Raw genomic sequence first — 26,981 nt, 5'->3', positions numbered from 1 at the left:
GTAACCACGCCCTCAGATCGTCTTCCCTGTCTGTTGTCACCAGTAACCACGCCCTCAATTCGTCTTCCCTGTCTGCTGTCACCAGTAACCACGCCCTCAGTTCGTCTTCCCTGTCTGTTGTCACCAGTAACCACGCCCTCAGTTCGTCTTCCCTGTCTGCTGTCACCAGTAACCACGCCCTCAGTTCGTCTTCCCTGTCTGCTGTCACCAGTAACCACGCCCTCAGTTCGTCTTCCCTGTCTGTTGTCACCAGTAACCACGCCCTCAGTTCGTCTTCCCTGTCTGTTGTCACCAGTAACCACGCCCTCAGTTCGTCTTCCCTGTCTGTTGTCACCAGTAACCACGCCCTCAGATCGTCTTCCCTGTCTGCTGTCACCAGTAGCCACGCCCTCAGTTCGTCTTCCCTGTCTGCTGTCACCAGTAGCCACGCCCTCAGATCGTCTTCCCTGTCTGCTGTCACCAGTAACTACGCCCTCAGTTCGTCTTCCCTGTCTGTTGTCACCAGTAACCACGCCCTCAGTTCGTCTTCCCTGTCTGTTGTCACCAGTAACCACGCCCTCAGTTCGTCTTCCCTGTCTGCTGTCACCAGTAGCCACGCCCTCAGTTCGTCTTCCCTGTCTGCTGTCACCAGTAGCCACGCCCTCAGATTGTCTACCCTGTCTGCTGTCACCAGTAACCACGCCCTCAATTCGTCTTCCCTGTCTGCTGTCACCAGTAACCACGCCCTCAGTTCGTCTTCCCTGTCTGTTGTCACCAGTAACCACGCCCTCAATTCGTCTTCCCTGTCTGTTGTCACCAGTAACCACGCCCTCAGTTCGTCTTCCCTGTCTGCTGTCACCAGTAACCACGCCCTCAGTTCGTCTTCCCTGTCTGTTGTCACCAGTAACCACGCCCTCAATTCGTCTTCCCTGTCTGTTGTCACCAGTAACCACGCCCTCAGTTCGTCTTCCCTGTCTGTTGTCACCAGTAACCACGCCCTCAGTTCGTCTTCCCTGTCTGTTGTCACCAGTAACCACGCCCTCAGATCGTCTTCCCTGTCTGTTGTCACCAGTAACCACGCCCTCAGATCGTCTTCCCTGTCTGTTGTCACCAGTAACCACGCCCTCAATTCGTCTTCCCTGTCTGCTGTCACCAGTAACCACGCCCTCAGTTCGTCTTCCCTGTCTGTTGTCACCAGTAACCACGCCCTCAGTTCGTCTTCCCTGTCTGCTGTCACCAGTAACCACGCCCTCAGTTCGTCTTCCCTGTCTGCTGTCACCAGTAACCACGCCCTCAGTTCGTCTTCCCTGTCTGTTGTCACCAGTAACCACGCCCTCAGTTCGTCTTCCCTGTCTGTTGTCACCAGTAACCACGCCCTCAGTTCGTCTTCCCTGTCTGTTGTCACCAGTAACCACGCCCTCAGATCGTCTTCCCTGTCTGTTGTCACCAGTAACCACGCCCTCAATTCGTCTTCCCTGTCTGCTGTCACCAGTAACCACGCCCTCAGTTCGTCTTCCCTGTCTGTTGTCACCAGTAACCACGCCCTCAGATAGTCTTCCCTGTCTGTTGTCACCAGTAACCACGCCCTCAGATCGTCTTCCCTGTCTGCTGTCACCAGTAACCACGCCCTCAGATAGTCTTCCCTGTCTGTTGTCACCAGTAACCACGCCCTCAGTTCGTCTTCCCTGTCTGCTGTCACCAGTAACCACGCCCTCAGATCGTCTTCCCTGTCTGCTGTCACCAGTAACCACGCCCTCAGTTCGTCTTCCCTGTCTGTTGTCACCAGTAACCACGCCCTCAGTTCGTCTTCCCTGTCTGTTGTCACCAGTAACCACGCCCTCAGATCGTCTTCCCTGTCTGTTGTCACCAGTAACCACGCCCTCAGATAGTCTTCCCTGTCTGTTGTCACCAGTAACCACGCCCTCAATTCGTCTTCCCTGTCTGTTGTCATCAGTAACCACGCCCTCAGTTCGTCTTCCCTGTCTGCTGTCACCAGTAACCACGCCCTCAGTTCGTCTTCCCTGTCTGTTGTCACCAGTAACCACGCCCTCAGATCGTCTTCCCTGTCTGTTGTCACCAGTAGCCACGCCCTCAGCCTGTCTGCCATCACCTGTACCCTTGCTGTCCTCAACACCCCGCACCTTCACCAAGTATTCATGCTGTTTATCTGTAGCTTGTTCTGTATTTTCACCACCAAAGGCAATGATTTCAACAATGGAATCCCATTAAAAGCAGACAGCTTTGTTCTGTAGCAGTAATCACAGTGGGGACTGAGACATGTCATGGTAAATAAGGCTAGGGAGTGCAAGATGTATTTCTATGCACATACAAAACATAAAAAGCTTTTTAGAATATGTGGGAGTGGGTCCTAGTGTAAGGAACGTCAGTGAGCCGTTGTCAGATGCCACTTTTTCCTTTCTGCCCAATAGGCTTTGGACGTTGACCGTGGTGTACTTTACAAGATCAAGAAATCGGTGAAATCCATTAACACCTCAGGTCTGGGTAAGTGCATTTATTTGGCACAAGGAATGATGAAAGCATCAAGAAGGTCCTGCAACAGTTTTTCCCGATCACTTTCATTCCTGATTACATGGTTATGCAAGGTTCATAAATATTGTATATATCTGAATTGCATGTTATTAGCTGTTATTCGCTTTGTTCTTTAGTAATAATCACTTATAGCTGTATAATTAGCACTACTAATGTTACTATTACTCTCAGTGTTATGCTAGCTGTGATTTCATTCGGAATGAATTCATCCTGACTGGTGATTTCGGAAGTAGCCACGCAACTGGCATACACTGTTACATAAAGATGTATGAAAAAGGGCAGGAAAGATCATCACAGATCATAAATGGTCTACACGAGTGCTGTTAAGTTTAACATATGATGGTCAGTACTAAGAGTTAAAATGTTGTGCATTGTATGAATATTTTAATATTTAAAGTCTGATGCACTATTCAATCTAAAATATATAAACTGAACAATTATAATAATTTCACTGTGTGCACCGTGTGCTGTGCTGCTGTGTATCACATGTGACAATCACTTCACTTTTTTTGAAAGTAAAAGTGCAAATATTACAGAAATGTTGGTTTCATTTTCCAGGGAATCGCAACCATGATGTGTGTGTGTGTGTGTGTGTGTGTGTGTTTGTCTATGTATGTGTGGTCAGCTGTTGTAGAGTCTGTCAGGACTTCTGATTCTGAATGTTATTGTGACCTGAAAGAAAGGGAAGGAATGAGAGGGTGGGCTTCAGTTTAGCTAAACCAGGAATCAGTTTCTGAACTCCTTCTAGAGCAGAAAAGCCCCTTTTCAGGTTAGGGGAGGTCTTACAGGGGAATTATATGATCTTAGCATTACATCTTTTTATTTAAACTCCATAGATCTGGAAATGTGTTACTTGTCAACCCACCTTACATATTTACATTTCCAGCATTTACCAGACGCCCTTATCCAGAGCGACTTACAGTAAGTACTTACAGGGACAGTCCCCCCCTGGAGACACTCAGGGTTAAGTGTCTTGCTCAGGGACACAATGGTAGTAAGTGGGGTTTGAACCTGGGTCTTCTGGTTCATAGGCGAGTGTGTTACCCACTAGGCTACTACCACCCAATTGCATATTTTATGCAGAACCAATCACATTACAGCGTTTTGGCATGGTTATGATTTCAGATATAAAATTTGTATCTAGTGTATGCAATTATGAAAATGTATATGTGGTGTAAAAACCCGTTGTCTCCAGTATAGCTCCAATATAGCCTCTGTGTGTTAGTGTGGTACATGGTGCGAGAGAGAGAGAGAGAGAGAGAGAGAGAGGCGACTCCTCACATTCCGTTCATGCTGTACATCTGCCTCAGCAGGCCTTCCATTGCTCCTCTCAGGTTCCTGCTGCTCCATCACATCCAAATCAGGATTCTGTGGTATGCACAACATGTCATGATTTTAAGCTAAAAACGAACAAAATATTTTATTCTTATTAAATCTCTCTTACCAAACTACTGAGGTGCCTGATACAAGGCGTGGCCTGGCTGACGTGCTTGATGTAACAATGCTATACTCCTTCGGTTCCATTATATGCTACACAATTAAACGAATCTTGATGTCTAATACAAAAATGTCCATTTATTCCAGTCCTCCTTTAGGCGTGGCCTGAGTGTTGGTGTAAGCTCTCGTGCAAGCGGTCAGAACCCTGCCAACAATATAGAGTTTGGTACCTTTATACCTGAATGCCAGCATGCGCCACCCTGTGTTCCACCTGGGATATTACAACCTTTAACTGTACTACAATAAAGAAACAAACACTACTAGGCCCACAACCCCACCTTCCACACACTGAACCCCCTAATGTGTTTAACATAGACTTACCTATAGGTGATATGCAGGTGCGTACACGTGCTTCCTCTTCCTACAAGTCCATGTAGTGGGTTCTAATGGTAGGAAATACTACTATTATTAATAATAATAATAATAATAATAATTACAATAGCAATGATAACAGCATTAGGGCTGATATGAATAATAATATACACAGTAACAATATATACACACCACGGTGGGGGCAGCCTGACCGTTTCCATGGTTGTGGGAGGGGTCAGCCATCTTGTTTGTTGCTTGCTTGCTGCTAAGTTGCATCCTTGCTGCCGACTGGTTTTTTCTGTTCACTCAACCTTGTCTTTTGGATTTTGCCATGTTTTGGATTGCCTGTCCTTGTCCCTCTTCAGCCTGCCCCATTGAATTGTCTCCTTTTTCTGGTATCGACCCATTTCGCCCCAATTCGGCAAGCTTGAAGACCCCCACTCAACCCCAGAAGAGGACGGTAAAGTCACTGCTTGCTCTTCACACAACCACCTGACATGCCATTTATGCCCTTTCAAACTATACATTTTTTATTTATACGGCACCTATACCATGTACATTGACACAGTGTCACTTTAGAACAGTGGTCCATGCCCCTAGTGAGGTGACAGTGACAAGGAAACCAAAACCTTGAGGAAACAAGGCTCAGAAAGGGGGATCCACTTGATTACCCTGGGTGAGAACTACAGTACAGGCTAAAAGTCTGGACACCTTCCTATTCAGCGTGTTTTCTTTATCTTCATGACCATTTACGTTGGTAGATTCTCACTGAAGGCATCAAAACTATGAATGAACACATGTGGAGTTCTGTACTTAACAAAAATAAGTGAAAACATGTTTTATATTCTAGTTTCTTCAAAATAGCCACCCTCTTTGAATTCTCTCGATGAGCTTCAAGAGGTCGTCACCTGAAATGCTTCTCCAACAGTCTTGAAGGAGTTCCCAGAGGTGTTTAGCACTTGTTGGGGTCCAGCTCACCCCAAACCATCTGGATTGGGTTCAGGTCCGGTGACTGTGGAGGTCAGGTCTCCACTTTTTGTTAAGTACAGAACTCCACATGTGTTCATTCATAGTTTTGATGCCTTCAGTAATAGAGGAAAAGATGGACTATTCTGATGACACCCTGCAGTACACCAACGGGCAGCCAAATGAGCTGGTGAATGAAAGATAAATGGTGAACGATGGTGTGTGAAATTTTATTTCAAGCAACAAGTCAAGATTGTCACAGATCCTGTACTTTGTCGATGCAAGTGACTGCCAGTTATGGGGACAGAGGAAATCGGTCCCTTCATCCAAGGACAAAAAGAAGTAGCTTTGATCCAACTGCTGAAGGAAAAGAACGAGTAAAAGTTCAAGATTTTGATACTCCAACATGGTCATATTGGTTTTGCAAAGGTGGCCATATATTTGTGTCATGTGCTCAGCTCAGTCGGTGCTTCATGTAGAAAAGTCTCTTTTCTTAGAAGAAACGAGTGTTTTGGTGGTTTGCGTGTGGACATTAATTTGTTAATCGGGACTGTAAGAAACATCTTTTGCGGGAATTCTCTCTGGGTTTAGATATCCAAGTTCATCACAAAGAGAAATATGAGGATAAACCCGGCACCGAGGTGAAGGACATCCCTGTTACAGTGTAGACTAGTGGTGAGCAAGAATGGAAGCTTCCAGTCAGTTCCAGTCAGGGTGAAGTAAAAAAAGGTCACAGAGTGGTATGCCGTCCTGGGCCAGGGGAGTTATAGATCATGTTGGCCACTATGTGTCAAGAGAAAGTTCAGAATATCTGGCTTCATGGTGGCTGTATGGAATAGTGAAATGTTCACAGCTCCAAAAAATAAAGGGAACACTTGAACAACGCGATGTAACTCCAAGTCAGTCACACGTCTGTCAAATCAAACTGTCCACTTCGGAAGCAACACTGACTGACAATCAATTTCACGTGCTGATGGGCAAATGGAATAGACAACAGGTGGAAATTACAGCCAATTAGCAAGACGTCCCAAATAAAGACGCGGTCCTGCAGGTGGGGACCACTAGGGCTGCAACAAATGATTATTTTAATAAACCATAAATCTGTAGATTTTATTATTAATCGTAGAATCTGAGAAAAAAAAATTAAAACCCATTTCCAACCCTTTATTCAAAAACAGAACTAAAATCTTTAGAAAGTGCATAAACATGTTGCTCCTTGAGCTGTTTTAATAATAATATAAAATGTGTGCTTTACATCTACCTAACACTAACTTAATAGATAAAGTGTCACCTGAACAAAAAATCATTTATAAAAAAAAAAAAAACAACACAAATCAGAAAATTGAACAGGATTTGTTTGAATGTCAGAACTTGTTGTCTACACTCCACACACACACACTTGCAGACACACACACACACACACACACACACACACACACACACTTTGCTCTTTGAGGCCATGTTGCCTGCTGCAGAAAACAGCTGCTCAGATGGTGTTGATGTGGCAGGGATGCAGAGGTATGAAGTGATTGTCATTGTGAAACACTACAGCACACGGTGACACAGTGAAACGTGTCCTCTGTATTTATCCATCACCAGCAGTGGGCAGCCATGACAGGCACCTGGTGAACAGTGTGTGGGGACGGGACCTTGATCAGTGGCACCTCAGTGGTGCACCTTAGCAGATTTAAACCGACAACCTTTTGATTACGGGTCCGTTTCCTTACCCGCTAGGCATTTACATTTACATTTACATTTACATTTACATTTACATTTACATTTACATTTACATTTACGGCATTTGGCAGACGCCCTTATCCAGAGCGACTTACAACGTGCTTTCAAGTTACCATCGATGAAGTGGTCAATTCTGGTTCATTAGGACCTCCAACTATGAATACAATCTTTTTATTCACTATGTTGTAGATTCTATACATAAGTAAGACAATAAGAAAGTTGCACATTCATCTAAATCTTCTCTAAAGAGGAAGGTCTTGAGCTGCCGTGTGAAGGTGCTCTGTGACTGAGCTGGAAGTTCATTCCACCACCGAGGGGCCAAGACGGAGAAGAGTCTAGATGAATGTCTTCCTTTTACCTTCAGAGATGGAGGGACCAGGCGAGCAGTACTGGAGGCTCGGAGTATACGAGGTGCAGTGCGAGGTGTAATAAGGGCGGTGAGGTAGGATGGTGCTACTCCATGTTTGACTTTGTAGGCCAGCATCAGTATTTGGAACCTGATGCGTGCAGCTACTGGGAGCCAGTGGAGGAACGTAGCAGTGGGGTGGTGTGGGAGAACTTGGGAAGGTTGAAGATCAGTCGTGCTGCTGCATTTTGTATGAGTTGTAGAGGTCGGATGGTACATAGTGGTAGACCAGCTAGAAGGGAGTTACAGTAATCCAGTCGTGAGATTACTAAGGACTGAACCAGTAGTTGGGTGGCCTGGGTTGACAGGTAAGGGCGGATTCGTCTGATATTGTAGAAAAGGAATCTACATGAGCGGGAAAGGTTGCTGATGTGAGTTGAGAAGGAGAGTTGGTTGTCTATTGTTACGCCAAGGTTGTGGGCTGTTGCAGAAGGAGAGAGCTGCGAGTTGTCTAGGTAAATAGCAAGATCCTGATGTGGTGAAGAATCTGCTGGAATGAATATTAGTTCAGTTTTGGTGGGATTGAGTTGGAGGTGATGGGCTGCCATCCAAGACGAGATGTCGGTTAGACATGCAGAGATTTTGGAAGCAGCATGTAGGTCAGAGGGAGGAAAGGAGAAGAGGAGTTGTGTGTCATCGGCATAGCAGTTGTAGGATAATCCATGTGAGGAAATGACCTCACCAAGTGATCTCGTGTAAAGGGAGAAAAGGAGAAGAGACGGCCAGAAGGGCCGTCTCGGTGGAATGAGCTGTTCTGAAGCCAGACTGGTTAGGATCCAGGAGGTTGTTTTTTGATAGATGGAGTGATAGCTGGTTGTAGACACTGCGCTCAAGGATTTTGGATAGAAATGAGAGGAGGGAAACTGGTCTGTAATTGTTAATGTCTGTAGGATCAGCAGTGGGTTTCTTTAGGATTGGAAGAACCCTGGCTGTTGGCCTGGCCAACATGGAATGTCTTTCATTGTTAGCCTTCCACCACAGCAAGGCTCTTTTCTACAAAATATCTGAGGACTTTGTTCCTCACTTGGCTGTGGACATCAGTGATGGTGATAAAAAATGATTGTCGCAGCTTTAACTGGACCGTAAACATGCAAACAAGTTGTGCAAAAATCCACTTTCAAACAGTTCAGTGCACTGCCAAATAATTTGGAGACAGGTGTGAAATGCTCAGCTGTCCTCTCCAGCTCTGCTGTCCTCTCCAGCTCTGCATACTGTTGTCACGTGGCTCGTGACAGGCTCGTGGGAGGAGAAATGAGCGGGTCAGAACAGGCGTTTTTGGACCACATTTTGGACTAAAACAGACCATGCATGACGCTTGTAGGGACCATGTATGACTGTTGTAACAGTGTAGGTGGAGCTAACATTGTAACACACCCAGTTCCTGCTTACTGAATACCAAGATTCTCTTGTTTCTAATGGCCCACCTACAGTAAACCCACATGTGACACACAGGGTGGTTGGTGGGTAGCCAGGTTCAAATCCCATTTACTACCATTGTGTCCCTGAGCAAGACACTTAACCGTGAGTGTCTCCAGGGGGGGACTGTCTGGTCTGATAAATGCTGTAAATGTAAAATGCTGTAAGTGACATCTCAACATGCAATATTTAACCATTTACCTTCCGTCTTAGTCACTTGTAGCACATGCAAAGTACATTTGGCTGGCCTCTGCCACCAATAAGTCAGTCTGTGGTGGTGAAAAACACCAAAAACAGCGAGATTCATTTTATCATTTTATAATCGAATTATTATAGATTGTATAATCGCCCAGCACTACTTTTATAATCCTTTTTATTTATTTACTTATTTATATCTTTATAAATTATTGCTGCCTCACTTTTCAGGTTTGTCATAAATTTACTTTAACAATATTTTGGCTTTTTGTGAGTACATTCGTTCATGAAAATTGATTAGTAGTACTAACACAAACTAGTCCAGTTTTTCTTCTTTACCTGTGACTCAATATCAGCGGAGCACGGAGTTCACTTTCTCGTGTTACCTTTGTGATTGTTTCTCTCTACATAAGACCTTCATGAAATAAATAAGGCTTGTTGTTCTGTATGTTTCTAGCCCACGTCGAAAATGAGGATCAGTACATCCAGGCCCTGGAGAAGCTTGGCGAGAATGGTGTGTACAGAGATGACCCAGATGTGGTCCCTGCCTTCCTCAAGTTTGTTCTTTTCACTAAGGAGCTGACTGGCCTCTTCAAAAACCTGGTGAGGACAAATTCACTTTCCTAGTTTCAAATAACAAATACTTGCAGCTAAACTAAACAGTGCATCCAGAAAATATTCACAATGCATCACTTTTTTTCACATTTTATGTTAGACATAGACATTTTGGTTTGTTATTATTTTCCCACCATAATGACAACTTGCAAGTTTAATTGAAGTTTTGGCAAAATTATTAAGAAAAAAATAATAAAACGAGAAAGCATACGTACATAAGTATTCACAGCCTTTGCCATGAAACTCTAAATCTGGTACCTTCTGTTTGCCCTGATCATCCTCAAGATGTTTCTGCAGCTTTAATGTCGAAGCATCTTTAAAGCATCTTTAATGCTTTAATGTTGATTTTACATGATTTGGAAAGGCACACACCGTCTATATACTGTCCCTCATTTGACAATCCATGTCAGAGCATAAACCAAGCAAGAAGGTCAAAGGAATTGTCTAGATCTCCAAGACAGGATTGTCTCAAGGCACAAATCTGGGGAAGGTTACAGAAAATGTGAAGGTCCCAATGAACACAGTGGCCTCCATCATCATACGTAAATGGAAGAAGTTCAAAATTCTCTGATCTGATGAGACAAAGATTGAACACTTTGGTGAGAAAGCCAGACGCTCAGCATTGAACAATTGGCTTCGTTGGGGTTAAGGGGACAGTTTTGCATAGGAGGAATCAGTTCCGGCTGCTTTCTGGCTGAATGAAGTCCATGGTGACCTCTTTGAAATATCTTTTCTGTTACATCTGCAGTTCTGTTAACTTTATTTCATTTTCAAATCCATGTCACACTTGAGGTCAACAATTAATACAGAAATGTTTCTTTTTGTGTTTACAGCTGCAAAATATGAGCAACATCATCACATTCCCACTGGATAGTCTGCTCAAGGGAGACCTCAAAGGTGTTAAAGGGGTATGTGCCACACCCTGTCTGCATTAAAGCTAACCTACAGTTCATAAAATGGGTGCACAAAAATGATTTGTGCTTATTCTAACTTTTGTGTGAAGCTTGTGTAAATTATCTAGCATCTTCTATTAAGCTGCAGGCAGATGACACCATCTTTATGTGTGTGGGAGCTGCATGCTCTCCCTGTGTTGGTGCAGGGTTTCTTCTGGGTCCTTCAGTCCCCCCCGACTAAATAATAATAATAAAGTCACATGTGATACACAGCAGCACAGCACACGGTGCACACAGTGAAATGTGTCCTCTGCATTTAACCATCACCCTGAGTGAGCAGTGGGCAGCCATGACAGGCGCCCGGGGAGCAGTGTGTGGGGACGGTGCTTTGTTCAGTGGCACCTCAGTGGCACCTTGGCAGATCAGGATTCGAACCGGCAACCTTCTGATTACGGGGCCGCTTCCTTAACCGCTAGGCCACCACAGCCCCAAACATTCTTCCCATACCGGGAGTCGAACCCGGGCCGCCTGGTTGAAAACCAGGAATCCTAACCGCTAGACCGACCATATGGGACCACAAAAAAATGAATAGTGAATAAATGAGTACTATTAGTTAATAATTATGATTTAATTTCATGATTTTATAGGACCTGAAAAAGCCTTTTGACAAATCTTGGAAAGACTATGAAACAAAACTGTAAGTACCTAATTGATGGTGCAAATAGGTTTATCTTAAAGTGCATTAGGAAATAGATCTCTGCTTGAAATGTCTCACAGCACCAAAATTGAGAAGGAGAAGAAAGAGCATGCAAAGCAACATGGCATGATACGCACCGAGGTCAGTGGAGGGGAAATCGCAGAGGAGATGGAGAAAGAGAGGCGTGCTTTCCAGTTACAGATGTGCGAAGTAAGGACTTTGCTCTTCTGCTCTTTTCAACCTTGCTTTCACCACTCGATCCCATGACTTCATGGTGTGGCTGATCTATTTTATCCCCAATAACGCTCCTGTCTACTTTCTTCATCTCTCTGATTATCCCATTTCTTCTTCACCAACCTCTTTCTCTGAATACTCTACTGTACCTCCAGGTTTCTTTCTCTTTCCTCTGTCCAGACGTCATACCAAGCACCTTTCTAGCGGATTTCCACACCACTATCTGGCAAGAGCCTGTCTTTTCTCCTCCCTTCCTGTCTTCCTTCATCAACCTCCACCACATGATCCTTGTCTCAGGCCTCACTGTCCTCCTCCTCTTCATTTCCAGATCTAGCTATGCTTTCCCCTGTTACTACCTTAATGTTTCCTCCTGCATAATCAATCTATATAAATCCAAATATGCTTTTCCCTCTGAATACTAGTCTTCACCACAACCACTGCTGCTCGTGCTCAGCGTGGCATCGTAGACCAGCAGCAGGTTGAATGCCCTGGTGGGCAAGTTCCTTTTCTGCCAGTGTCCCTAGAGTTCACACAGTTTGATGAAAACCTAGAATTCCTCATGTCTCCTATCCTCTTGATGGAAGTGTTCTGTCAACACCTCTGTTTTTTTCAGTATCTTCTAAAAGTGAATGAAATCAAGGTGAAGAAAGGTGTGGATCTCCTTCAGAATCTAATTAAATATTTCCATGCTCAGTGCAAGTAAGTTATGTAGTAAGTTCATAATTGTTTACGCTTCATTTCGAAATTTTTTTCTTATCTTTTGTTTCCATCAATAGCTTCTTTCAGGATGGGCTGAAGGTGGTAGATGGTCTCAAACCAGCCATGGAAAAACTGTCCATAGATCTGACAGCTGTGAGTAGTTTTTCTCATTGTGACAAATTAACAAATTTCGCTAAAAAGTTTTGTTCATTTGCATATTAATTCTACTACAAACTGTAGTCTTTACAAGCAAGCAGCCAGTAATGGTTCAGTTAGACCTTAATTATTAAACAATGTTTGAAATATGACAGACATCCATGCCGTAGGGAAACATGATCATGTTTATTTGCTCATAGATTATTTACAATAATTTCCATTTTTACAGTGAAGTGATTGTGATACACTGCAGCACAGCACACGGTGCACACAACGAAATAAAACCCATCACCCTTACTGTGGTTCAGGGATTCGATTACGGGTCCGCTTCCTTTACCCGCTAGGCCACCACTGGCCTGTACTTTATGTGGAACGAGGAAGACACCACAAGAGGAGGACACCATTCTCGTTCGATTTCTATAGACTTCGAGTTTACAAAACTAAGTGCCCTGATAAGGCCCAACTTGTCAGAAAAAGAGCATGCTCGGAGATTGTTAAGTGCTGGACGAAGAAAACTTTTTTTTACATTTTTTTGTGAGTGCGTGTGTAAGTGTTAGATTTGTGTGAAATACTTTTTGAACAAGTGGGTTTTCAACTACTTCTTAAAGGTGATGGTAGTCTCGGCTAGTCGTATGGAGGAGGGCAAGTTGTCCCACCAGCCAGGGACAACACAGGAGAACGGAGTGGATTGGGATCGGAGACCCCGTGAAGAGGGGACTTTCAGTCTGGTTTCGTGTGTAGATGTGAGAGGGCGTGCAGGAGTGTATCTGGCTAGTAGTGTGTTGGTGTAAGAGGGAGAACTTCCATTTACAGCCCTGTAGGCAGCATCAAGGATTTAAACTGGATGCGAGCAGCTACCAGGAGCCGGTGGAGAGGGGTGAGAAGAGGCGGGACGTGGGTGTGGTTCGGCTGGTTGAAGATGAGACGGGCTGCCACGGTTAAATACAACTGGGAGCCAGAAATCTTGCTGGTTGACATGGGATGAAATACTTATTTAATTCACTTTTCCACTTTTCCCGTGAACTCAGGGGCCCCGGGCGACTGGGCTCCATGGGCTCCTCCGTAGTTGTGTGGAAAGAAGTCGAGTTGAAAGTGCAGGAAGGATATTTTGAAAGTGACAGCCCAGGTTCTGGTATCAGCTGCTGAACTCTTTCCTTGTATGCAGATGACATGTGGAGTCCAACATGTATCCTGGTCCCCCAGTGGACCAACAAAGTACATGTGTATATATTTTTAAGGTCTGACACGTAACAGAAACTGTCTGGATAAGTAATACAAATTCTAGGCATGACATCAATGACAAACAAATGACATCAATCGCAATCAATGGCATTTGTAACATAAAAACAATTGCTTAGACTAATTACCAAACATCATGCAATATATAACTAACTTCACCACAAAAACTGAACACAGACGGCCGCACCTGAGGAACAAGCCCTGATTTTCCACACAGGATCAGCAGAACCAGATGGGACAGTTTTCAGCCTGATCTGTTGTAACCCGTTCCCATTGTGTCCACCCTCAAAGTCCATCATGACAGAAGACTGCTCTCAACATGAAGGACACCACTGCTGAGTGACCACCAGGCATCTCCTCACCCACCATCACCAGCTTGTTGTGACCGTGGAGGGGGAATAATGTGATGCCACACCTGAGGAGCAGGCCCTCATATCGCCCAGCTGAGGCTGATTGCCATTATCATGATTCAGGATCCATATCACCAGGCCAGGTCATGGATGGGGCAGAGTGGATCTCCCCCAGTCTCCCTCTGCCTGGTTTGTGCTTTATTTGTCTTCTGTGTGCTTTTGGGTAAACCATACAGGAGCATGCGTGTGTGTCCCAGACTGCTCGCCTGCAGGAGAGCTGGAAAGTTCTCATAACCGTGGGCAAGGCATAGGTGGTCAGTTCTACACACAGCATGGTACGAGACGTGCTCGCAGATGTCCCAGATGTGCTCATTTGGATTCAGGTCTGGGGAACGAGCAGGCCAGTCCATAGCATCAACGTCTTGGTCCTGCAGGACCTGCTGATACACTCCAGCCACATGAGGTCTAGCATTGTCTTTCATTAAGAGGAACCCAGGGTCAAATGTACCAGCATATGGTCTCACAATACCACCCCACACCATTACTGACCCACTGCCAAACTGGTCATGCTGGAGGATGTTGCAGGGAGCAGAACGTTCTCCACGGCCTCTCCAGATAGTCACGTCTGTCACATATGCTGCATGGTGTTGGGCTGTAAGCACGACCTCCACCAGTGGACGTCGGGCCGTCTTGGAGTCTGTTTCTGACCGTTTGACCAGACACATGAGCATTTGTGGCCTACTGGAAGCTCCTGTTGAACAGCATTCCAAAGTGACTAAAACATCAGCCAGAAAGCATAGGAAGTGAGAAGTGGTCTGTGGTCCCCACCTGCAGGACCACGCCTTTATTTGGGATGTCTTACTAATTGTCTGAAATTCCATTTGCCCATCAGCATGTGAAATTGATTGTCAATCAGTGTTGGACAGTTTGATTTGACAGAAGTGTGATTGACTTGGAGTTACAATATTTTATGAGCATTGTATATACCTACTCTGGGTACATATGCGACCTCAATGTAAATACTCCAGGTAAAGGTGCCTACTCTGTGTCCTATTTCTTTATTTGTTTCTTATTTCACTGGAAATGTTTCTATATACTGGACTGTATATATATATTCATGATTGTTGTGGTAATTCTTTGTACAGAGTAATGAATATGGTGATTATTGATAAATATCCGTCAATGTTCCATCAATAATATATAAATGATAAATATGTCTAATTTGTGACCCTGGAGGTCAACAGCCCTGGAGCCTAGTAACAGTCAGAGAGGTTGAATCATGTGTCTTAAATGAAGGAAAATGCAAAAAGTACAAGTGCCCTGCAGGATTAGGGACGTGTAGTCCTGGTGTATAGATTGTGGTCTGTAAAATAATTTAGTCTAGAAAGCTAAATATGTGCTACTTGTCTTACTCACTTCTGTACACGTTGGCATTTGTTGCGAGCTTCTACCACACCAAGAATTGATTAAAAAATGTGAACGTGTCTCTTAATGTCACTGACAGATGAAGCAGATCCAGGATGGGGAGAGGAAGCAGCTGGTCCAGTTGCGTGATGTTCTGAAGTCTTCCTTACAGATGGAGCAAAAAGAGGTCATATTTCATTTCGGTCAGACAGGACAAAGACAAGGACAAGACTGGCAAAATATGAAGTGTGGGCTATCTAACCATTGTAAATGATTTATTATTATCAGGATAGCCAAGTGAAACAGAATGCAGGATACAGTCTCCATCAACTCCAGGGCAATAAGGCATTCGGCACAGAACGTTCAGGAATGCTCTACAAGAGAAGTGAAGGGTAAAACACAATCCTCATCTGCCTGGTAGAAGTAATGATATAAATATGTCTTCTGTGATTGATTGTTGAGTTGTTTTTACTTTTTTATCTGTAGTATCCGGAAAGTGTGGCAAAAAAGGAAATGCTGTGTGCGGAATGGGTATCTGACCATATCTCACGGAACGGTGAGCAAATTCTGAAGTTCTGTTTCAGTCTGTTTGGGGGGTTAAGGATGGTCTTTTATGCAGTTCTGACATACTCATCCAATGTTCAGTCCATTTCCAAATACTACCAAATAATATAATTCGGAAGGTTGCTGGTTCGAGTCCCGACACACTGCTCCCCACTGCTCACCAAAGGACAATCACTTCACTTTCACTACAACAAAAAGGCATGAATATTATACAGCTTCATAGTCTCTGTATTGACAACAGTTGCAGCAAGAATAATGTCAGGATAAACAGAAAGTGGCCTTCGGATTTAAACAGACGTGTATTGAAGGGAATGTAGGAGGAGATGTACACATAGGGAGATGTACACAGGTCAGGAAAGTCAGGGGTCTAGTTAAAACAAGCAGGGTCATTACCAGGAAGACGGGCTGTGAATCAGGAGGAACGTCAGGAGGAACGTCTGGACGTGCAGAGTCTGTTGCCAAGGGCTAATCCAGGAAATCTAAATTCAAGGGATCTATCACAGAAAACAGCAGTAGCACAGGGTGAAGTCACAGAGACCCCTTGTGAAGTCACAAGCCACATGACTTGGCAGCTTCTATGTTGTTAGTTAGGAACATGCATTCTTGCACTCAGTGGCAGTGAAGTGACATGGTGTGACAAATGTGTCTTCTGCATTTAACCATCACTCTTAGTGAGCAGTGGGCACCACGACAGGTGCCCGGGGAGCAGTGTGTGGGGACAGTACCTTCATCAAGGGGACCTTAGTGGCACCTTGGTGGTTCTGAATTTGAACCAGCGACCTTCCGATTACAGGTAGCTTCCTTACCCGCTGGGCTAAGGGCTAATCCTAGCCGGCCAGCTCTCCCGTCCATCCTATTATGAGTTCCCTGGACTACATCAACCTACAGGACTACCCACCTCTGAATCTAGAGGCCAGAATTCCGGACGCCCCCATCAGCAGGATGGGCTTAAAGCGTTTCATGCAGATGGGAATTCGGCGCTGTGCGGTAACACCCATGGCTGCGGCTTGTGTGTTTACTCTGTGCTAGTCTCCAGCTACTGTTCATCGCTGGTGGAGTTTGTCACTGTGAGATGAAGACCTTTTTATTTACACCCTGACGGACCCTTCATTGTCGCCAGAGTTTTTGACCATGCAAATCCCCAAGTCTCCCTAAATTCCATCAACATGTGGACTTTGTAACGAGAGGGGATAATGTTTGGGGCAGTGGTGGCCTAGCGGTTAAGGAAGCGGCCCCGTAATCAGAAGGTTGCTGGTTCGAATCCCGATCCGCCAAGGTGCCACTGAGGTCCCGTCCCCACACACTGCTCCCCGGGTGCCTGTCATGGTGCCCACTGCTCACTCAGGGTGATGGTTAAATGCAGAGGACACATTTCACTGTGTGCACAGTGTGCTGTGCTGCTGTGTATCACATGTGACAATCACTTCACTTTTAATGTGCTGGATCTCATAGATCTCATGCTGTTCATCGAGAAGCTGTGCCTGCTGGGCCTGAACCCCTCCATCACAACTGGAGGCCTCAGTCTGTCTGGATCTGGAACAGCATCTTCAGCACCACCACACTGATCACTGGAGCTCCTCGGGGTTGTGTGCTCAGTCCAATGCTGTTCACCCTGCTGACCCACGACTGTGCAGCGACGCACAGCTCCAACCACATCATCAAGTTCAGCGATGACACGAACGTGGTGGGTCTCACCAACAAGAACGATGAGTCAGCGTACAGAGAGAAGGCGCAACGACTGACGGACTGAATTAAGCTCATCAATCTGTTTCTGAATGTGGACAAAATGAAGGAGATGATGGTTGACTTCAGAAGACAAAGGAGGGACCACTCTCCACTGAACATCGATGGTTCTTGTGTGGAGATCATCAAGAACACAAAGTTCCTCTTTTTTCATCTAGAGGAGAACCTCTCCTGGACTCTAAACACCAGCTCAACACCAAGAAAGCCCAGCAGCATTTCCTGCGGAGGCTGAGGAAAACTGGTCTCATCTGATCACATGAAAAATTTAAGACAGACCTGGACATGTGCTGGTCCTTTCGAGTGCTGCAAGATTAAGCAGTAACAACAACAAAACAACAAAGTGAAGTGATTGTCACATGTGATACACAGCAGCACAGCACACGGTGCACACAGTGAAATTTGTCCTCTGCATTTAACCCATCACCCTGAGTGAGCAGTGGGCAGCCATGACCGGCGCCCGGGGAGCAGTGTGTGGGGACGGTGCTTTGCTCAGTGGCACCTCAGTGGTACCTTGGCGGATCGGGATTCGAACCGGCAACCTTCTGATTACGGGGCCGCTTCCTTAACCGCTAGGCCACCACTGCCCAGTAGGACCTTTCGAGCGCTGCAGTCTGACTGTTTGAAGGTGTGGACAGGTGTCTTTTATACAGATAACCAGTTCAAACAGGTGTGAAGGAAAAAGGGTCAGTGAGGGACAGAATCCTAGCTTGGTTGTAGGTGCTGAACTATAATACGGGTTTTGCAGCCTGATAAGCAGTATTTAAGGGGCCACCACTGAGTGTACCTATGATGAAAATCACAGACCTCTCTCATCTCTCAACTTGCACAATTGGTGGCAAATACTTGCTACACTGTAAACGGTAGAGTAGAACACACATGTTCTCAAGTAAAAGTAAGAAGGATGGAGTTGTAAACCTACTCTGAGATATTTTATTGTTACTACGACATTAAATCCCTTTTTTCTGATGCAGGCTAATCAAGCACCAGCAAAACTCAACCTTCTTACCTGCCAGGTGAAGCACAGTCCTGAAGAGAAAAAGAGTTTTGACCTCATATCACGTAGGTGACCTCACAGTCAACTTGCCAATTTCATTACTGCAGTGACAGGAGATTATTTCATATTTCATACATACTAGTTTTGGTATCATCTACTTCCAATGTAGAAGAGTAATAGAATAAACTCTGAGGGGACAATAAGTATGTGATTTCTGACCAATATTATATTTACAGTTCCATTGTACTTTTATGCAGCATGTGTCACTTGGCACCTTCATTATTCATTTCAGTTTTTAGCTGTCTGTCTTCTTTTTTATATACATGCTTTTGATTTACCCTTGCACTGCCTGTGTTACTCTAGCACTGCCAGTATTACACTTTCACTCCCTGTGTTACTCTTGCACTGCCTGTGTTACTCTAGCACTGCCAGTGTTACACTTTCACTCCCTGTGTTACCCTTGCACTGCCTGTGTTACTCTTGCACTGCCTGTGTTACTCTAGCACTGCCAGTATTACACTTTCACTCCCTGTGTTACCCTTGCACTGCCTGTGTTACTCTAGCACTGCCAGTATTACACTTTCACTCCCTGTGTTATGCTTGCACTGCCTGTGTTACTCTAGCACTGCCAGTATTACCCTTTCACCCCCTGTGTTACCCTTGCACTGCCTGTGTTACTCTAGCACTGCCAGTATTACACTTTCACTCCCTGTGTTATGCTTGCACTGCCTGTGTTACTCTAGCACTGCCAGTATTACACTTTCACTCCCTGTGTTATGCTTGCACTGCCTGTGTTACTCTAGCACTGCCAGTATTACCCTTTCACCCCCTGTGTTACCCTTGCACTGCCTGTGTTACTCTTGCACTGCCTGTGTTACTCTAGCACTGCCAGTATTACACTTTCACTCCCTGTGTTACCCTTGCACTGCCTGTGTTACTCTAGCACTGCCAGTATTACCCTTTCACCCCCTGTGTTACCCTTGCACTGCCTGTGTTACTCTAGCACTGCCAGTATTACACTTTCACTCCCTGTGTTATGCTTGCACTGCCTGTGTTACTCTAGCACTGCCAGTATTACCCTTTCACCCCCTGTGTTACCCTTGCACTGCCTGTGTTACTCTTGCACTGCCTGTGTTACTCTAGCACTGCCAGTATTACACTTTCACTCCCTGTGTTACCCTTGCACTGCCTGTGTTACTCTTGCACTGCCAGTATTACACTTTCACTCCCTGTGTTACTCTAGCACTGCCTGTGTTACTCTAGCACTGCCAGTATTATCCTTGTACTGCCTGTGTTACTCTAGCACTGCCAGTATTACCCTTGCACTCCCTGTGTTACCCTTGCACTGCCTGTGTTACTCTAGCACTGCCAGTGTTACACTTTCACTCCCTGTGTTATGCTTGCACTGCCTGTGTTACTCTAGCACTGCCAGTATTACACTTTCACTCCCCGTGTTACGCTTGAACTGCCTGTGTTACTCTTTAAAGTATATAGGATTAGACAGTGAATGGCTCTAGGGAAGGTCAATTAAATCATTCAGTCATGTGGACAGATATTTTTCAAAATGCTCAATTTCATAAGAATGGTTGTTCTCGCACTCTCTCTTTTTTCCTCAGATGACAGAACATATCACTTCCAGGCTGAAGATGAAGCTGAATGTCAGATGTAAGTAACAGCTAGTTTGGGTCCTGTATGCTGTAGCTGTCCAGAATGCAACAGAAGGTTCTGTTTGACTGCAGCAATGATCAGAGGAGATTTTATGAAACAGGCTTAATAAAAACCAGAATTTAATAACAACAGCAAGTTCAATGCTTTCAGATGGATCTCAGTGCTACAAAACAGTAAAGAGGAGGCGCTGAACAACGCCTTCAAGGGGGATGAGGCAGAAAGTGGAGAGAACAACATTGTGCAGGAGCTGACCAAGGCCATCGTGGAAGAAGTGAAGAAGATGAGTGGCAATGATGAGTGCTGTGACTGTGGGGCAGATGGTGAGTGACATGAAACCATTTCTCCACATTTTATTTTTGCTTCAGTGTTGCTTCATTGAAACAGACCCACATGCTGTTGCTGTCCTCTATAGACTCCACAGAACCAACTCACGGGTTCTCTGTGTGGAGACCGACTGACAGTGAAGTGAAAGTGATTAGTTGTTACATGTGATGCACAGTGATGCAACATGAACAGTGAGCAGGACGGTACTTTGCTCAGTGGCACCTTGGCGGTTCGGTTCCCAGATGGGTGGAGAGCCAAAAACACAACACATGGATCCCCTCAACCTGGGATCCGTTGGCCAAAAGCAGACACTGAACTGGCAGCTTTCCAACATGTCTATTACAATGTAATGGATTCAGTGCTGGGATGACAGGTTCTGTGTGTGGAACCGGCTGACAGGTTGTGTTTTTTCTCTTTAGATCCTACTTGGCTCTCCACCAACCTGGGAGTGTTAATCTGCATCGAATGTTCCGGAATCCACCGGGAAATGGGGGTCCACTACTCCAGAATACAGTCTTTGACACTGGATGTCCTGGGAACTTCAGAGCTTCTGGTAAGTCTTGGAAATTTAGGAGGTGTAGGAGTTTTACCGGAACCCTTCTGGTATTTCAGATAAACTCTGGTATCATCCACAGCTTGCAAAGAACGTTGGCAATGCAACTTTTAATGAAATCATGGAGGCGAACTTGTTGGCAGAGGATGTAAACAAACCCAATCCCTCCAGTGATATGTAAGTGACGAAAGGGGATTATAAGTCCAAGGTGTTGTCCTTGTCCTTGTCATTGCTGTCAACTCATTTTGTCCTGCAGGCAAACACGGAAGGACTACATCACAGCTAAATACACAGAAAAGCGCTTCGCTCAACGGAAGTGTCCCACTCCAGCGTCCAAAGTGAAGAGCCTGTGCGATGCGGTTATGAGCCGGGATATATTTTCCCTCATTCAGGTGTATGCAGAGGGGGTGGACCTCATAGAGCCCATATCTTTGGCAAATGAGCATGTAAGACATTTAGGAATGTGGAAGGTGTGGCATCGTTTTATTTGAAATGTGTATTTTAATGGCAGGCTTGTTGGGAATTTCTGTGTCGATAGGAGCCAGGAGAGACAGCACTCCACCTGGCTGTGCGTAAGGTGGACAGGAACTCCCTCCATATTGTTGACTTTCTGGTTCAGAACAGGTATGGTGTTCAGGCAGCATCAGCAAATAGAGCTTGAATTTGAGAGGTTTGCACTCATGCTTTTGTAAAATACCTTGCTTATGGTGCCATGGATGCACATCATCATCTCGATGAAGACATCTTGGGACAATGATATATTATCAGAGCTAAAATTAAAGCATTCTACCAAAGTTGCACAGCAACTGTCATTGTGAAACACTGGCACAGCACAGTGTCGTCTGCATTTAACCATCAACTTAGTGAGCAGTGTCTGGGGACAGTACCTTGATCAAGGGGACCTCAGTGGCACCTTGGCGGTTCAGGATTTAAACCTGCAACCTTTTGATTACGAGTCCACCTCCTTACCCGCTAGAATGATAAGGTTACTCAAAACTGACAAATAAAATACAATAATTATAAAGGGCATAATGTGGTTTTATAGAAGTCACCTTTGAAAAAGGTGTAAAGCGCTGAATGTGTATGTGTTACAGTGGGAATCTGGATAAGCAGACTGCCAAAGGGAACACTGCGCTGCACTACTCCTGCTTGAACGACACCAGTGAATGTCTGAAGTTGCTGCTGCGCAGCAAGGCCTCCATCAGCATTGGTACAAAGCCCCAACACCGGCACAGATACGTTCAACAGACTGGCATCAGTAGATGCCAAATGAGATTATACGGAAGCGTAACCCCCAACATTATTCCTGGTTTTGTCATTGCAGTTAACGATGCAGGAGAGACGCCGCTGGATATGGCCAAACGGCTGAAACGCGCACAGTGTGAGGAGCTGGTATGTTCCTCTAATGCCCATGACAGTATAGATGTGCAGTACACTGGGATGCCTGCCTTTACATACATGATCTTTAATGGCCCCCCATTGTTAATTCATAGGCTTTAATATGGAGTTGTTACACCCTTTGCAACAGCTTCAGCTCTTTTGTGTAGACATGGTGTTGTTGGGCAGTGGTGGCTTAGTGGGTAAGGAAACAGACCCGTAATCAGAAGGTTGCCGGTTTGAATCTCAAACCACCAAGGTGCCACTAAGCAAAGTACCGTCTAGGAACATTCAGTAGTGAGAACATTCCATGAATGGACTAATCACACAGGTAGCATCCTCTCAGGTAGCATCCATTCATCCTTTCATGAATATTCTTGATTTCATACCATGGAAGCAACTGGAACATTGGATTCCACTAAGTATACATGCTAAGATGCTTCTAATCTTCATTCAACTTGGTTGAATGTAGCCTTGGCCAGGAGGGGTTGATGTCATCAGGTGGTGTCCATCTTTCATGTGGTGTTTCAACCTTTATCCACAACACCCTCCTGATAGTAGGTCGGCAGTGGTGGCAAATCACATCCCAGCTTCTCCTTCTGGCTTCCAGCCCACCTCCTCTCTCCTGCTTCAGAACCACTTGCACAAGTGTGTTGGGGATAGAAGTGTTTCATACACTGACCTCAGCAGGAAGGAGATGTGGAACAGGTCCAGTCTCCATTGGTCCGCCCATATGATTTTCCTATTGGGAAGGTCCCATTTAGTCCATGCTTCTTGAGAAGCTAGCTCCACTGCCCTTGACCTTCGTCCTTCCTCTTCCAGGTTTCACACAACCCCTTGAATCATAACTCATCTGTCACTCATAACTCATCCTGTCTTTCCCCACTGTTTCCAATGGGAGGTTCCAAATTCCTGTCTTCCCGTGCATGGCCCTCCAATAATGTCACATATCTTCAGCATGCTCTCGGTGCAACAGATGAGTCAGCTGCCCATGTGTGTCCTGATCTTCTGATAACTTCTATAATTCTATAAGAATGCATGTAAATTATTTAAACAATATGCATTTTGCATATAAGAGCAATTGTGTCTTATTCTTGCTGTTTTTTTATGGAACAAGAACTAGGTTAACCATTTAAAGCTGTTTTGGAGCAGTGGAGGTTGAGGAAGCCTTCAAAGTCAGCATCTCAACTGTTCCTGATTACTGAGAATCATGGCGGATTGCAAAGGTGATTCAAGTGTTTGGCTTGATGACCTCTGAACCCTCTTGCTTGTGATTGATTGGCAGCTGACCCAGGCTCAGACCGGGAAATTTAATGTTCATGTGCATGTGGAGTACGAGTGGCGGCTGCATAATGACGACCTGGATGAGAGTGATGAAGAGATGGAGGAGAAGGTGAGAATGGAAAAAAGACGACAGAAAAACATTAACTTTGTATTCAGAGAAAATTTTTGAAAAAATTAATTCTTTTATTCCTCTGTTTGAGTGGTGTTTCTTAATGAAAATTAAGTTTATAAAAAATGGAAACAACAATCACTTGCAGTACATTTACATTTACATTTACAGCATTTATCAGACGCCCTTATCCAGAGCGACTTACAATCAGTATTACAGGGACAGTCTCCCTGGAGCAACTTAGGGTTAAGTGTCTTGCTCAGGGACACAATGGTAGTAAGTGGGATTCGAACCCGGGTCTTCTGGTTCATAGGCGAGTGTGTTACCCACTAGGCTACTACCACCTTATAGATACTGAATTACTGAATTAGTTTTATACTGAATTAGTTTTATTTCCGCCACCAGGATTATCCACATGTATTTATTCATATGTACACATTATTATGTTAAATCTAATGGGAGTCAGGTAGGAAACGTCCATTTAGAATGTTTGTGTGCACAGCCCATTCCACAGATCCGACGTGACGATCCTGTCATCTCACGTCCCATCAGCTGCATCGTTCCCAATTTTGCCTCGATCGCCCGTGCTGCTGCCGACATGGCTGCCACTCGAGAGCGCCAGCGTTCTCTTGTTCCCAGTATTCTGTGTAATGAGACTTACGGCACCATGATGGACCTCACCTCGGCTCCCTCTGGTCTGCAGAACCTCCCCGGGGTTCTTGGGATTCCTGGATCTGCCATACCTCCTTCAGGTGCTGGAAAAGGTGAGATTTGGGGCAGATTAAGTAGAGGAAGTATAAAAGCAGGGTTATGCAGGAGATTGCAGGAGAATGCGAGAGTATGCAGTTGCATGCAGGATTATGCAGGAGTTTGCAGGAGCATGTAGGAGTGAGCAGAAGAATGCAGGAGAATGTGAGCGTATGTAGTTGCATGTGGTCGGTTGCAGGAGCATGCAGGTGTTTAATACACTGTTGAGCAGGACTGTCCCCTTTCCGTAATTTGAGATGCTTCCCACTGTAGACTGGCTGAGTGTTTTTGTCTGTAATTACAGTTACAGGAGGGTGGAAACCAGACCCCATGGAAGAAGTGGCGAGACAAAGGTCCTCTTCTGACCCCAGCTCACCTGACAGAAACACCTCTATGTATGGTGAGTTATAATGTAAAAAACATTTACAGTGCAGCTTAAATAAGTACAACATATACACAATGGCATTTGTAAATAATTACTAATACATAGGAATTAATCAATTGACCCTTAACTGGTTTTAATTATCAGGGTAACATAGTACACAAGGCCTACTACACTGTGGCACACACAAGGGAAAATATAAATGATATGGGATGCACTGGCTAACATAGCCTGAGTGTAGCATATCAGTGCACAAAAAAAGACGCTAAAACTGACTTAATTTTATTTATTAATAGGACAGCGAATGCAACAGAATTTCTAGTCATTACTCTTCCTTTGTCTGACAAACCGTATATAACCAACTAATTATCAATGTCACTCAATCAACGTCACAGTGTGATGCAGATCACTGCGCTGTAACAATATATAGGCAGCACATCATCTCCCTTCCCCGAGTCTCCACCAGCAGCCACCGCCACCCTGTCCAGGTCTTTGTGAGGAAATGACCTCACCACATGACTTCGTGTAGAGGGAGAAAAGCAGATGACCGAGTACTTAACCCTGAGGGATGCCAGTGGAGTGTGTGTGTAAAGCAGATGTGGACAATTAAACTGCATAACTGGCTAAAGGAATATCAGAAATCACAAAATGGTAACAATTATTTATTGTATTAGTTACTATAGTATTATTATTGTTTTAGACATTATATGCAGTACGCTTATTCTACTTATTACTGTAATGACACCCAGAACCCCCAAGAATCTGTGAATATTCATGAAGTGGTGGGCAGTAGAAGCGGCCCCGTAATCAGAAGGTTGCCAATTCGAATCCCAATCCGCCACTGAGCAAAGCGCCGTCCCCACACACTGCTCCCCGGGCGCCTGTCATGACTGCCCACTGCTCACTCAGGGTGATGGTTAAATACAGAGGACACATTTCACTGTATGCACAGTGTGCTGTGCATCACAATGACAATCACTTCACTTTGAACTACGACTTTTTTTTTTGCTGTATTACCTACAATAAACTGTTTGCATATTTGGATTAGACACGCATAGCATGTAGCGCTGAGCCGTGTGCCAGGTCAGAACTAGGGTGCAGTGTCTTTAAAAACATCTTCATGTTCCCCATCTTCACAGTTCTCCCTCCAATTCCTCCTCCTCCTCCTCCTGGTGTTAGGAAGGCCAACATAATGGACACCATAAAGATCAAAACTACTCCTCTACCTCCGGTGCCTTCAGTCACATCCCCACCACCCATGGCCCAGGTCGTGCCTGTAATGCAACCTTCTGTGTTGGTGGTGCCCCCACCCCCACCGCCTCCGCCCCCCCCTGTTCCACCAGCACCACCTCGCCAAGCACTTCGCTTACCTTTACGGCCACCTGTTCCCAGATCAGCCATGAGGTACATCTATTAAATTATAGGTTGTGCAGACCATTACGAATATCGCTTCACATAAAACTATTCCCATACTGGTCTTTATTTTTGCATGAAGTACATTAATATTGTTGATAATCAATCAAATGAATACATTGATTATAAATAATCTATTTAAGCTAAACTTTTTGAAAAAACTGTATTTGGTAACTCTGTATAGGACACGCCCCAGTATGGCGTTTCTAAAATGCAGTAATGAAACAACTCGTATAATAACGTGTATTCATTCTTCCTTTGTTGTAACATTCAGTGAAATAAAGTTAAAAAAAAATTATGGAGATTTATGGCGAACAACTGTGATTTTTTGTAGCTCAAGTGTAAATGTTCCCAGAGCGTCACTGGGCAGACCCGTACCCCTCCCCATGGACAGAGAAGGTACATAGAGCATGATGTCTAACAGGAAACCGGGCTGTCATCAAACCAGACATCAATAATGAGGTCCAAAATATGTTTT

The 26,981-nt window shown here is 44.9% G+C and overlaps 1 protein-coding gene and 1 non-coding gene across 5 annotated transcripts in view; one reads left to right on the top strand and one right to left on the bottom strand.

Moving 5' to 3' along the window:
* Positions 1 to 26,981, top strand: part of LOC114802860 (arf-GAP with SH3 domain, ANK repeat and PH domain-containing protein 2-like) — a 31,724-nt gene that overhangs the window by 2,337 nt on the left and 2,406 nt on the right. For 2 of the 4 annotated variants that reach the window (XM_029001986.1, XM_029001987.1), the window contains 24 exons: positions 2,409 to 2,481; positions 9,516 to 9,661; positions 10,507 to 10,581; positions 11,214 to 11,263; positions 11,344 to 11,473; positions 12,111 to 12,196; positions 12,274 to 12,349; positions 15,446 to 15,532; positions 15,634 to 15,737; positions 15,832 to 15,901; positions 18,624 to 18,711; positions 20,263 to 20,311; positions 20,465 to 20,634; positions 21,058 to 21,191; positions 21,274 to 21,368; positions 21,448 to 21,637; positions 21,730 to 21,815; positions 22,286 to 22,401; positions 22,516 to 22,583; positions 23,854 to 23,961; positions 24,464 to 24,725; positions 25,013 to 25,108; positions 26,230 to 26,494; positions 26,838 to 26,902. In XM_029001986.1, coding sequence (XP_028857819.1) covers positions 2,409 to 2,481; positions 9,516 to 9,661; positions 10,507 to 10,581; positions 11,214 to 11,263; positions 11,344 to 11,473; positions 12,111 to 12,196; positions 12,274 to 12,349; positions 15,446 to 15,532; positions 15,634 to 15,737; positions 15,832 to 15,901; positions 18,624 to 18,711; positions 20,263 to 20,311; positions 20,465 to 20,634; positions 21,058 to 21,191; positions 21,274 to 21,368; positions 21,448 to 21,637; positions 21,730 to 21,815; positions 22,286 to 22,401; positions 22,516 to 22,583; positions 23,854 to 23,961; positions 24,464 to 24,725; positions 25,013 to 25,108; positions 26,230 to 26,494; positions 26,838 to 26,902 — 2,689 coding nt within the window. The remainder of the gene's footprint in view (positions 1 to 2,408; positions 2,482 to 9,515; positions 9,662 to 10,506; positions 10,582 to 11,213; positions 11,264 to 11,343; positions 11,474 to 12,110; positions 12,197 to 12,273; positions 12,350 to 15,445; positions 15,533 to 15,633; positions 15,738 to 15,831; positions 15,902 to 18,623; positions 18,712 to 20,262; positions 20,312 to 20,464; positions 20,635 to 21,057; positions 21,192 to 21,273; positions 21,369 to 21,447; positions 21,638 to 21,729; positions 21,816 to 22,285; positions 22,402 to 22,515; positions 22,584 to 23,853; positions 23,962 to 24,463; positions 24,726 to 25,012; positions 25,109 to 26,229; positions 26,495 to 26,837; positions 26,903 to 26,981) is intronic. The other 2 variants (XR_003751805.1, XM_029001988.1) reach the window with 1 other exon arrangement.
* On the bottom strand, positions 11,065 to 11,140 carry trnae-uuc (transfer RNA glutamic acid (anticodon UUC)). Its single transcript has one exon. It is a non-coding gene; the product is annotated as a tRNA-Glu (tRNA).

This window comes from Denticeps clupeoides, chromosome 14, assembly GCF_900700375.1.
Source record: "Denticeps clupeoides chromosome 14, fDenClu1.1, whole genome shotgun sequence".
Lineage (NCBI taxonomy): Eukaryota > Metazoa > Chordata > Actinopteri > Clupeiformes > Denticipitidae > Denticeps > Denticeps clupeoides.
Note: the sequence above shows the minus strand (reverse complement) of the source record. Positions and strands in the feature narration are given on the sequence as shown.